We start from the raw sequence: 13,109 nt of genomic DNA, 5'->3' as shown, positions 1-13,109 counted from the left end.
TAATCACAGAAGCATCACAGACACTCTGAGGTTGTTGTGGATCAAGTGAAGTCCATAAATTAGATTTTACTGACATCTTGTGGCAAATCTGTATCATTACATATGAGGTCGTGTTAAAACCTGGACCAGTGCTGAATGTGTACTGGACCAAGATATTCTAGGAATCAAGACTAAATGTCCACAACTTTCAACTCGGAGCTAATAACTCATTAATGTTTACACCTTTGTTCAGGACCTTGTAGTCTCACATTTAACAGGTGACATCCCTGAGGGTTCAGGGTTTAGGGGTTCAGGGTTTAAGGGTTTAGGGGTTCAGGGTTTAAGGGTTTAGGGGGGACATTGGGATCAGGCCTCTGACTTTTCCTCCAGCGCCACCATCAGGTCAAAATAATACCTGCAGAACTGATGACGTCCTCATCGGCCTCATCAGCCAACAGCACGCTGGATGAAACGAGCTGCTATCACGTCTGCAGACTCTCCAGGAGGAAATAAAGCATCAGTCGGGGACTACTTTCAGCGGCGGATTAATCCACGTTTGGTGCTCAGCGTTTGTGGGATTGAGTCAAAAATAGACTACAGTGTTTGTGTTCACGGTGATGAAGGAGCAGCAGTGAGGCTCAGTGTTTTCATGGAGATCAATGGCTCAGACATATTTGAGAGTCGATGTATTCAGTGTTTGTTTTGGTTTCTTTCATTTGGTCGATAGAACAAGAAGAAAAATACGGATTATCACCAGATTTATCTTTAATAACCTGAAGTTGTTCTTTATCGTGACATCAGTGACCACAGCTGCTATCTGCATGCAGACTAAAAAGGAAGCAGTAAAACGTTTCCCCTGAACAATAATCTGCTCTTCATTCATATCACAGTTCTGTCCGTCTATAACTAAACATCTCGTTTAAACCTGCTGTTTATTGTGAAGTTCCTACAGGCAGCACAGAGGAGGAGTGTTAATGTGAAGCTGGATCACTCTGAAGCTGCTTACGGGTGAATTACACGGATACAGAAGGTTTGAGAGGTTGAAGAGCTTCTGTGTGCTTTGAAACCTTTAACCAAATTAGCTAAAGTCAACAGTCAGCGGGCCGCTTCTTATCCTATTATGGTTGGGCCTCCTCCACTGGATGTTTGGAATTTGAATATCACACAGGCTTCACTTGACGTAACGCTTCGTTTGAAGCAGACTGATGAGTCCAGCTGACACCAGAAAGAGTTTAAATACAACCAGATGGTTCAGTTCTCTTTAATATTCTAAGGCAGGTAGAGATACTTCATTTAAGAAACATTGTTTTTCATGCACTGCTCAATTTAGAGAGTTTGGTTTATTCATCTTCCACAACACGTCTTCTTCCAGACTAGAGGAAAGAAAACGTTACATAAAGCCTCATTTGCATATTTAAACATAACATTTCAGAAAACTTGTAATAGTTCATGTGTTGACCCTCTTCACCTGTAGAGTCTCTACACGTCTGTAATGAACTAAACGTCTCTTTAAAGGACGTTTTCTCTCCGTCGGTTAAAACCTTTAACTCTAACATGTCAATCAAATAAAAGAAGAATTTTGAACTTGGATTTATCCAGCATTCACGTTTATCTTCTGGAAATTAGCACATATTTCATAGGATAAGGCCTCATTTGCATATTTAAACATAATAAAAAAAAAGTAAAACAAATGAATGTCAGTAATCAGCTGGTTAGGTTTCATGGAGATATCTATGAGTTAGCATGTTAAAGGTGACGTCACACAGGTGCTTTCAGGTCATGAGTAAACCTCTCAGGATCGTGTACTCCATCATCCCGTTGGTGTTTTTGTTGTACTTGTACACTGTTATCATTCTCATTAGTACAGCTTGGTGACATCACATAACATAATTATTATATCTTTGTTCCATATCTTTTGGTATATACGATCGGTGTTTAATGTTATCAGTTAAACCTGTGCTTCAGCTGCTATGACAAGCCAAAGCTCCACTTACACACCTGCCCGCAGGTCTAACCAGGTGTCATTGAACGCACCTGTGTGTGTGTGTGTGTGTGTGTGTGTGTGTGTGTGTGTGTGTGTGTGTGTGTGTGTGTGTGTGTGTGTGTGTTTGTGTGAGAGAGAGTCTCTCAAAGTCACCAATAATATGAATGACTTTGGTGATCTGGTGCTATAGGATTGTTACCAACAGAGTCACTCAAACATAAGCAGGGTTACAGTATATTCAGCTGGGACAGTATTCAGGTGTTTTACCTCAACACCAGCCTTCATAGAGAATTTCTCACATTAAGAAGCAGAACAGGTTTAACTTAATCTGTGTTCACCAGCTGTGAAATCATTTAGAAAGCCGTCGCTTCATCGCTTCACTGCAGCTGCTTCACCAGCTCCTCGTCCGCCTCAGAGTCTGGAGGTTTTCGCAGCTTCTCTCCGCCGCTGAGCTCTTTCTTCGGTTTGAAGTCCACAGAGACCAGCTCCCTCCGGATCCTCTGCTCCCTCTGCCTCCTCAGCAGAGCCATGATCTCCCTCCTCCGGTCGGCCATGGCCGCATACCGCTGCCTCTCCTGCAGTCTCTCCTGCAGGAGAGCATGCTCAAAAGTCGGCTGCGGCTGCTGCATGGGACCGGTGCTGCTGCTGCGCTGCGGCCGGGACACCGGCAGCCTCTGACGGATGTCCGCGGACACCAGCCGGGCCTCCAGCGGCGGCAGGAGAGACAGCGAGCTCCACAGCAGCCGGGTGTGAGACACGTCCCCCGGAGAAGAGCCCTCAAACACGGTCAAGAGTGGGTCCTCAGCCGGGGCAAACATTTTACTTGTAGTCCGGAAAACCTTTTGTTTTTGAAGAAAACTGTTAACAAGAACAAAAATAATAATAAGTGCGCTGTTGCTTGGTGTGGTCACCATGGAAATGAGAATGCTACGGCAAGTCGGCCAGAACAAACAAGAGTTAAATCTTCTGCGTAAACCTTTCAAAATAAAAGTAGGTTGTTGGGAGTCTACTCTGTTGACCTTGAGGGTAAATGGGGGAGATATGCCCCCCCCCCCCTTTAAGAAACCTGTGTATAAAACATGGAGAACGAGGTGTTTGAATGTGTATATTGTGCATAAAACAAACCCAGTTTTAGGCGCAGCCTGTTGTTCATTGTTCATATACCAAATCAAAGAGGCTGAATTACATTAAACCAATTTAGATTTTGGGTATTTACAAGCTTTGGAATTTACAGAATGTAAACTCTCACTGAGAATATTTTTTTATTTTTATACACAGAAATATAACGTTAACATAACAAAATGTCAGCTTTGTCACCACTACATTGTAAAGATAGTTATACATGACTAAATGATGGTTTATACCCTAAGTGATCATTTTTATCTAAATGCTAAGTTAAGTTATTTCTAAACATAACTAATTAGAAGTAATTAAAAGCAAAAATACTCATTATGAAGCTGAATGGCTTCTGTTAAGAGAATGTTATTTATGTGTGACATTAACTTTAATGTTAGAGGAGGAGGGTTTGAACTAGTTCATTATATTTTATAAACTCATCTTTTGTTTGTATTTTAGAGTCTTAATCTGGAAAACGACTGACGAGTAGTTGTCAAATAAATGTGTTGGAGCAATATATTGTTTATTTAATTGTAATATCACCTTCTGAAATATTGTCGAGCAACAGTTTAAAGTAACAGAAATGGAAATACTAAGTAGTGTACTGTGGATTTCTCATTGTGTCCTTAATAAATAAATATTAATATGTAAAGTATCTCAACTTCTAACAAACTCTTCACTTTTCAATCTCTAGAACAGTAAACCACAAATTCAAAGCTTTTAATTTGAAGGCGGACCAATTAAACCTCTCCTCTTTGCTGTGATTGGCTGGCTGGACGTCGCTCGTGGCCGCTGCTAACTTTGCTGGAGAAAGAGCTCCACCCCCAGGTGTCGCGGGTCCGGTTTAAATAGTGTGGAGGGAGGAAAGACGGCATCATCATCATCATCATCATCAGTTCATTCACCTGACATGATATTCTCATTTCCCTGGAGTTGAGCCTCCATCCTGCACTGAGGGCTGAAACACTGCACAGTGAGTATGAAGACTTTTATTATATTATATGTTATATAGCCTGATTTAAACATGTTTAATATACAGGGGACAGGTGGTTATTAATACACTTCTATACATGTTCAATTAAAGATATTCATGTTGTTTAAACATGCAAAATAACTTCATAAAATAGCTTTCAAATACCTAAACGTCATATTTATGTCACTCTTGGAGCATTAAGTGTTATGTTTGCTGAAGAGTAATAAAATATTTACAAGAAACAAAGTTTAATTCAAAACCAGCAGCATCACCCTGAAGTGTTAACACTTTTTATTTTTAATGTATTTTGTTGACGTTACATTTCTCAGTAAATGTGTCAGAAATGTCCATGAAGAGATGCTGCTTGTTGATTCCCGCTCACATACCTGCTCCGGCCACACATGGACGCACCTTGTGACATGTCACCATTTTGGTGTAAACGGTAAGCTTGGCTGGACACATAGAGCTGCACCTTATAAGGTAGCATGCCTGCTAAGTCCCTAGCATCCCCTCTTTGGGCTACCGAAGCTACCAGGAGCAAAGGGTTAGCCAAACATGGGCATTCCAGCATGGCAGCCGAGCTGTTTGATTATAGGGGTTATCTGTGTGCTGCTTTTCATGTTTTATTGCCTGCTGTTCAATGGGAGGTCAAAGCAGCCCTGTGGCCCGCGTGAGGAGGCAGAGACGAGGATAAGGGAGTAAGTAGCTCATCGCACGGCTGTAGGGAAATTTTCAGAGGCCGTTATCTGCAATAATCTGTCACTGAAACCAAATTGCAGCTCATCTGAGTGAGTTTGAGTTAGAAAAAAAAAGTTTTATTGATGCTCGTTTGTCTTCTGTGTGGCGATGCGATAGATCGTGAGCGATGTTTTATTCTCCTCCGCTGGATGTCAGGAATAAGTTTGTTTAAATCAAAATGTGAAGAGTTGTCAGCTCCGTCAATCCAGCACTTTTGTGTTTTTCAAAACTTTTGTCGCTTGATTAGGATTAAATATTAAAAGTTACAGAGAAATGCTTAAAATCTGAAAAACAACTTTTACTTCTGTTTTCTGTTAAAGTTCAGCTTCTTTCGGCACTTTAGGCCCTCAAGACTTTTCACAACACTTTGTTTTTATTAAGTTAAAGCGAAGAAAGGTTTATTTGTGTGGCACATTTCATACACAAACGTTTCCATAAAGCATTAAAAGGTAAAAATATACAACAGACAACAAGGCAATTTCTGTATGGAAATATCAAAGAATTTAAAAGTGAATTTTAAGAGACTATAAGTTGTAGTTTGACATTTTGGAAACACGCTTATTTGTTTTTTTGCTTCGACTTAAAGGAGAAGATCGATACCACTCTCGTGTGTCTCTGCGGTAAATATGAAGCTGCAACCAGAAGCCGATTAGCTTAGCTTAGCATAAAGACTGTAAACGGGGGGAAGCGGCTAGCCTGGCTCCGTCCAAAGGCAACGAAATGATTAACACGTTACGTCGCAGTATTTCTTGGCTGAGAGCAGTGATGAGCTCGTTGAGGACTCGCCGTTTCATCCAATCAACTCAGTGTTTGATTGATTTGTCTGCAGGCCAGAGCTCCAACCGAGGTCAGAGGTCAACCCGACTCCCATCGCCCCCCCAGAGGCCGACCCAGTCTCCAGCGACGATCCAGACGTCAGCCCGACCGCCTCTGAACCGACCGAAGCGATCGACCCCGCCGAGCCTCAGACCGACTCTTCCAACATGGCTGACCCGGCCCCCGACGACAGCAAGTTCCTCTTCTTGGACAACGACTTTCGCAACAGCGGGGTGGCGCAAGCCGACTGGTCGGCCAAGAAGATGGTGTGGGTGCCGTCGGAGAAGGACGGCTTCGAGACCGCCAGCATCAAGGAGGAGAAGGGCGACGAGGTAACGCTCGCCCTGACGATGACGTCATCGTCAGGTCATGATGCTGCTGCAGTCACATGACTTCTTAGTACTTTTAACTCGCTTTAATGGTCCCGATAGAACGGACCACAAACGAATAGTTAAATAACAACAACAAACAAAATGATTTAAGACCACGATAGACTTAAACATTATTTACTGGAAGAGATGCTAACAGAAACAAATGACCTGTTGATACAATATAGAGTGAATATAATGTATAAAGAAAAATACTTTCTATTAATTGTGTGTAAGTGGACGCACACCCCTCCCCCAAATCACAATGGAGTAGTCCATAAAGATGCAGCGCTCTATACATGAAGTGTAAACTCTTGATTAAATAATAAATAACCTTTTTAACTATGTTAAGATCACCTCCCGGTCATATTGTCCACCCATTCAACAATATATGCAAAAAACTTTTAATATAAAAATCTATTTGTTTGTGTTTTTTTATCTATAAAACATGAAATGACGTAAGCTAAAATAACATTATGAAATCCATCCATCAATGAATCTAAACAGTAGCTCTGCTACATGCTACATGCTACATGCTAAGCACGCCCACTTTGTAGCGGTGCCTGTTGTGCCTTCAAACCGCTCAAATAATCACCGGACCTTAAACAAACTAAAGACAACCGAGGGGGTTAATCCCCCAAAGACCCCTCGTGTACTTTACCTACAAGTTCCTGTAAATCTACGGTCTTTATACTCAAAGTACATTTAAGAGAAACCCAACATTCAGAACTGGTCTTAAGAAATGTCATCTTATTCCAGGCAGGGTTTGAGTTTTAGTTTTACGGAGTGTGTGTTTGCGGCTGCAGGTGCTGGTGCAGCTCTCCAACGGTCAGAAGGTGACGGTGAACAAAGACGACATCCAGAAGATGAACCCGCCCAAGTTCAGCAAGGTGGAGGACATGGCCGCCCTCACCTTCCTCAACGAGGCCTCCGTCCTCCAAAACCTGCGGGAGAGATACTTCTCCAGCCTGATCTATGTGAGGAACACACACACACACACACACACGTGTTTATACTGCTGTATTTGAGAGGACCCGCAACGCCAACCTGAACCATTTGTTTTGGAAACACATCTTTATTGTCTTTTTTAAACACACAACAATAAAACATGATTTTGGCTAAATACCAATAAAATCACTCATTAGTCCTTCAGAAGAACAAAGGAAAGAAAGAAAAGATGAGACTTTATTAATCCAGAAGGAAATGATTGTGTCAGAGATTGATCAAAGATTACAACAGAAGAAGAAGAAAACACAATAGAGTCAAAATAGAGTAATACGTATTATGTGTATATGAAGAAAATACTGACACCAGTGCAAAATAGAAAAGCATGAGTGTAACTTAAATATAGTAAAGAATACATAAAGTAAATGAGTAAAAATATGAAGTGTATAAGAAGTTAAACTAACACCAGTACCTAATACTAAACTATGAAAACCATAATAATAACAATATTACGGATACATGAACATAAATAGAAGCTACAAAGTTAATCAATTCCACAAGTTATAAAATCAAAGTATCATCCAGATGCTGTAGAAGTTAAAAACTTCTTTGTTCTCCAGAAGATTGTAGAAAGTACAAGTACAGCTCACATTTGAGGTACTTTTGACAATAACTTGCAACAAAACGATTGTCTCAGAAATGATTGTCGGTGTTTTTAAAATGAAACGTTCAAGAAAGTGACAAAATAAATAACATCCAACTAAAGACATCAAGGAACCAAAACGCACATTTATTAAAGAAACACAAACTCAAATACTGCGTTTAGACTCTAGTTTTAATAAACTTTATTCAACATCACCACTTCAAATACAAACTGAATATTTCAGTTTTTTAAAACGTACTGATGTTTGCGGATGACTCTGTGTTCTCCTTTCTAAAAGTCTACACACATAAACGCTGTATTTGAAGGTGAAATAATGAAGGTTAAATGAAAATCAAGCTGACTTTGTGTCTGTGGAGAACAGACAGAAGAGCAGCGCGTTTTAAATCTAAACATCAGGAGAACTTTGCGGTAGAAACACTCGTAAACCGCCGGACGTTCACCAGATTCAGGTGTAAAAGTCCTCGTTTCGGGGCCGTGTGCAGACACACAGGCTCAGGACGTACTCGGGAGGATCAACAGCTTATGTTTTTTATTTTTTCAGTCCGTCTTACAAAGTCTAATAAGGTACGGGGATGTAAAATAATACAGAGTTCCATGAAGATCACTGGAAGCTCCGGTTCCTCCAGTCCATATATGAGCAGACAGTAACCGAGCGGCCCAGAACAACGCTCAGACGCTGGGCTCTGAATATGAGCTGTGACCCTCTGGAGGATGATACGGAGACCCACAATGTCAAGATAATATTTACAAAAATATATATATTCATAGCAACCTTAATCTAAACTTAAATTATGACAAACTGTATCGTTTAGTTATCATTTAATCTGCTGATTATATTCTAGATTGTTTGAATAATTTCTTAGTCTACAGATGACGTTTTACAGTTGATTTCTGTTTTTTCTGTCCAAACCCTCAACATGTTCAGTTCATTAACACATACGACAAAGAAAAGGTTCTTCTCTATCTTTTGCCGGTGTTTTGTCTTTTAATATAATTTGAGTTCTGCGCAGGCGCCTCTTATCACCAATATCACTGACGCTCCGTAGATGTGTACCAGTGATGCTCTGGGTGGTTGTAATAAGCCCTCCTGTCCTGTGTGGTACACATCACATGCCAGTTTATAATGTTTCCAGTCAGGATGATTTCTGTTGCTCCTCCTGTAAAAGTTGTCAAGAACTTCTTAAGTTTCCTAAAGTTTAAGAGCGTTCTTCACCAGGATACAGATGTGTGAGGACCACGTCAGGTTGTTTGTGATGCTGATTCCCGGGAACTTGAAACCTGTTCACTGGCTCCGCCTCAGCTCCACTGATGTAGACACGGGGGGGCGTCTGATTCTGCCTCCTAAAATATAATAATAATAATCGATTGTCAAAATAGTTGCCTTTTAATTATCTGTTGATAAACATCACAAATTCCCGTATCGGCTGTTTGAGACTTTAAATGTCGAGCGCAGACAGGTAAACATGAATGAAGACATCTCTGACATTTCCCACAGGAGTGAACGGTGTCGATAAGTACATAACACACGAAAACAAAAAAAGTAATCATAAGTGATGGAGAAACTCGGGTACTATCATCCTCACAGTCGCACACTGCATAACATACACTTGCCATCCTTACAAAACTTTGAAGATACAATATTACCAAAGCACAGAAAAGCATACATACAATTGATTAAGTAAACAAAAAACTAAAAAAACTTGCAAAAATGTCATTTATAAAGTACAGGTTTTGCATCAAAGTGCTTCACAAAGATAGATATATATATATATATTTATATGTTATTAATGCACCACTGACATAGTGTGAAAAGCCGAAAGTGCCATTAAACGCCTCTATTTTCACACGATTTATGTTAAGAACGCTGCTTTTTGCGGCGTTTAAAAGCAGTAAAAAATGTTTTTTTGACGGTGTTTTTTCCTTTTGGTAATGAACCCCTTCTTCGTTTTGCACAGCCAGTAAACCCAAAGTTTCTGTAAGCAATCGGTCAAGATTAAAACCAGACCAAAGCAATGCAACTGCTGCAAGTGTCTGCGATTGTTAGGATGGCAGACATTTGTGGCGCTTTTTTGGTTAAAAACGCTGCAAAAAGAATAAAAAAATAGCCGTTTAATGTTTAACGTCATGAACAAACCAGATGGACCACTGTAGAGTGACTGGTCTCCTCCCACAGACGTACTCGGGTCTCTTCTGCGTGGTGGTGAACCCCTACAAGATGCTGCCCATCTACTCGGAGAAGATCATCGAGATGTATAAGGGCAAGAAACGCCACGAGGTGCCGCCTCACATCTACTCCATCACAGACAACGCCTACAGGAACATGATGCAAGGTGACTGTTATATGATATATTTAATCACCAATATACAATATACATCTGGTTCTTATTTAAAAGAGGGAATCCTACATTTTTCATGTAGGATTAAGTGTTTTTGAAGAAATATCAACATTATTAGCTTCAATTTGGCTGCTTTTTCTGACCAAAGCGTCCACACATGATGTGTTCAAGGGCCCCTGGAAAGATGAAAATCCAATAATAATGTCAGTTTTGACATCTTATGGCTACGATAAACGCTGTAGTTTTGGTGATTGTTTAAAGCTGTGAGTTCTAACAGCAGCCATGTTGATAGTTAAAATGCATAATGATCATTTTGGGGCCGTGTCTTTGGAGGAACAGGCTGTTAGTTGCTGTCAGACTTTATTATTTTTAAATCTAGCGTTCACCAACCCTTCCTTTAAATCATTTTTCTGTAAAGTTATGGTTACAGACTCGCTCAGCACCTCCCTGCACTCATATTTTACACAACGTGGACGAGACAAATAAACAACACTTAAAATTTGAAATACTCACCTGTGAATATTTTATGTTGAGGGCTTTTATTGTGAAAGGTAAGAAAGGAAGGAGTGGATCTTGTCTGCTGTGACTTTGTAAAGGTGGAAAGGCGTAAAAGAGAAGTGGACTACGGAGCCTCTGTGTTGTTGTGCACATACAACACATTGTACGTTATTAATATCTCCGCTCTGCACAACAGTTGGTTGACGCCTTCATGTAAGTGAAAGCCTGAATTAATTTCCCAAAAAAGAAACAGAAAGCATAATAAATAAAGTTAAAGATGATTTTGACGGATGTCTTTTGGCTCTTACTGCAATACTGCAAGTATTTGGCTTTTAATTAGTTTAATGCTTGTAACGGTTTTATTCTTATTTAATTAAAGGGCCAGTGTGTTGCATTTAGGGGGATCTATTGGCAGAAATGGAATATAATATGATTAAGTATGTTTTCTTTAGTGTACAATCACCTGAAAATAGGAATTGTTTATTTCGTTAGCGTAGAATGAGCCGTTTATATCTACATACAAAACAGACTGCCATGTTTACAGAAGCCCAGAATGTAGCTCATTATGCTCCATTTAGAGTCAAACAGACCATAAAGCAGGGTGTGCTTGGGGGCGGGGCTACACAGTGATTGACAGGTCGTTACAATGACGTCCGGGAGTTATCTGTTTTTTATTCTTACAACTTGAACCTTTTCACAGTGTTTTCACTTCATGAAAGTTCATTGTAACATTTATGGTCGCCTAAAAAATGTTTTATTCAGCGTTTGGTTGTTCTTAGCTCCGCCCTCTCGTGTCACTTCCGGTTGCAAAAATCCAAGATGGCGACGGCCAAAATGCAGAACTGAAGTCACAGCTCTCATATACAGTCCATGGGAGAGAGACCAGGCTTGAACTATATTCATCTTGTACTACTAGTAGTAGTACTAGTAGTAGTACTACTGTAACTACTGTACAGTTCACGGGGAAATGGTGACGTTTAAAAAATGTTGATTTAGAGAACAATATTCCTCCAAAACAAAATGTGTTAAAACCGTATTCAATTATTATTTTCTCGATCGCTTTTTCACTCTCTTTAGAGTAGTTATTGAAGCAGCAAACACACACACACACACACACACAATCACTAAGTCAAAGTTACAGAATGGAAGTCAAAGGTGGCAGCGAGCAGCTCCCGGCTGAAGCCTCGGAGCGTGCCGTCAGGCCTCCGGATGGTCCGCCGGTGACCTCAGACCAACTCCGTTCTTTCCATTCGGCCCCAGAATGGCCATACATGGAGCCGGGAGACCAGATTACAGCAGAGGAGCCTCCGCATCCACCTGCTATTTTTAGACGACGGGAGCGATGGAGGCTAATCTCCCTCCGAACGAGATCCCAGAGCTGTTTTTGCTCTCGCGTATCCGCCTGCAGAGTTCATGTTTGGTGTGTTCAGCTCGGCTTCAACTAATGAGTTCAGCTCAGTCAACATTTCACATCATTTCCCCCTTTTTTTACCCTCCCTCCATCCCTCCCTCTCCACAGACCGTGAGGATCAGTCTATTCTCTGCACGTGAGTCTAAACAACATTTTTTCCATCACACCGGACCATGCATGTGAACACACACACACACACACACACACACACACACACACACACACACACACACACACATTTCCTTCCTTACATTCATTCATTGAGACTTAAACCCAAAAATATTTAATGATTTAAACTCTTGGATTTATGATCAGTTCATTATTTTGGTCTGTAAAATGTCAGAAAACAGAAATATGAAAAACGACTTTAACGGTTAATTGGTGATCAGAATTGTCGATCAACTATTTGATTGATCATCTATTCGATTGATCAACTATTTGCTTCAGCTCTTATTTACTGTCATGAACTGAATATTGTTGCAGAATATCAGCTAAAATATAAACCGGATTAATGAACATCATTGTCTCTCGTCTCCCGTCTGTCCTCTCTTATGATCCCTCTCTTCTCTTCCTCCGTCTCTTGTGTCCTCCCCCCTCGCCTCCCCCTCTTCTGTCCCCCAGAGGTGAGTCCGGAGCGGGGAAGACAGAAAACACCAAGAAGGTGATTCAGTACCTGGCCGTCGTCGCCTCGTCTCACAAAAGCAAGAAGGACGCCAACCCTGTGAGTGGAAACGCCATCGAGACGCTTAAAGATTAAACCAGCAGCTCAAATAGTTCTTATGAATTACAAATACAAGTTAAATATATCACAATAATGAACTTCAATGAGGGAGATTATTCATCATGAATTAACTCTTAAATCTTCAGCATGTTGCAGCTGTTAGAGGTGGAGCACATTTATACTCAATATTTACTATTTAATGAGCTTGTGAAGTTCATGAAGGGATAAATAAAGTCTCACCTTTACCAATAATAATACGTCGTTATTTATTTGTTCATTATGTTTAGCATTGTTATTGAGAAGCTGTCGGATACATTTAGTGCAGTAAAACATATATATTTAGTAGTAGAAGAATACTTCGATTTGTACTTCAGTAAAGTATTTTAGTAATTTACTTTACTGGGAAAAATCAGACCTGACGTGCTGTTTTACTCGTTGATGAATTTCCTAAATAATTTATATTTTGTACATTTTTAGTAAATTCCCCCGCTAAAGGTTTGATGACCATCATATGAAAAACTGATATATTACTGAAGACTTCCTGTTTGTTGGTTCGTTGA

General features: G+C 40.4%; 2 protein-coding genes across 2 annotated transcripts in view; one reads left to right on the top strand and one right to left on the bottom strand.

Moving 5' to 3' along the window:
- Positions 1 to 2,340: 2,340 nt before the first annotated feature.
- On the bottom strand, positions 2,341 to 2,781 carry hoatz (HOATZ cilia and flagella associated protein; the record flags this gene model as incomplete). The annotated part of the gene is made up of 1 exon (XM_079177337.1): positions 2,341 to 2,781. One exon carries the CDS (start codon positions 2,779 to 2,781, stop codon positions 2,341 to 2,343), a length of 441 nt encoding a protein of 146 aa, XP_079033463.1.
- A 1,184-nt stretch (positions 2,782 to 3,965) lies between these two features.
- Positions 3,966 to 13,109, top strand: part of LOC306709433 (myosin-14-like) — a 28,942-nt gene continuing 19,798 nt past the window's right edge. The window contains exons 1-6 of the mRNA XM_079177568.1: positions 3,966 to 4,052; positions 5,620 to 5,938; positions 6,781 to 6,951; positions 9,757 to 9,913; positions 11,937 to 11,964; positions 12,450 to 12,549. Of these exons, the coding sequence (XP_079033694.1) occupies positions 5,774 to 5,938; positions 6,781 to 6,951; positions 9,757 to 9,913; positions 11,937 to 11,964; positions 12,450 to 12,549 (621 nt within the window). The 5' untranslated portion in view covers positions 3,966 to 4,052; positions 5,620 to 5,773. The remainder of the gene's footprint in view (positions 4,053 to 5,619; positions 5,939 to 6,780; positions 6,952 to 9,756; positions 9,914 to 11,936; positions 11,965 to 12,449; positions 12,550 to 13,109) is intronic.

This window comes from Pholis gunnellus (assembly GCF_910591455.1).
Source record: "Pholis gunnellus genome assembly, chromosome: 17".
Taxonomy (NCBI): Eukaryota; Metazoa; Chordata; class Actinopteri; order Perciformes; family Pholidae; genus Pholis; species Pholis gunnellus.
This window is presented reverse-complemented; position numbering and strand designations above follow the sequence as displayed.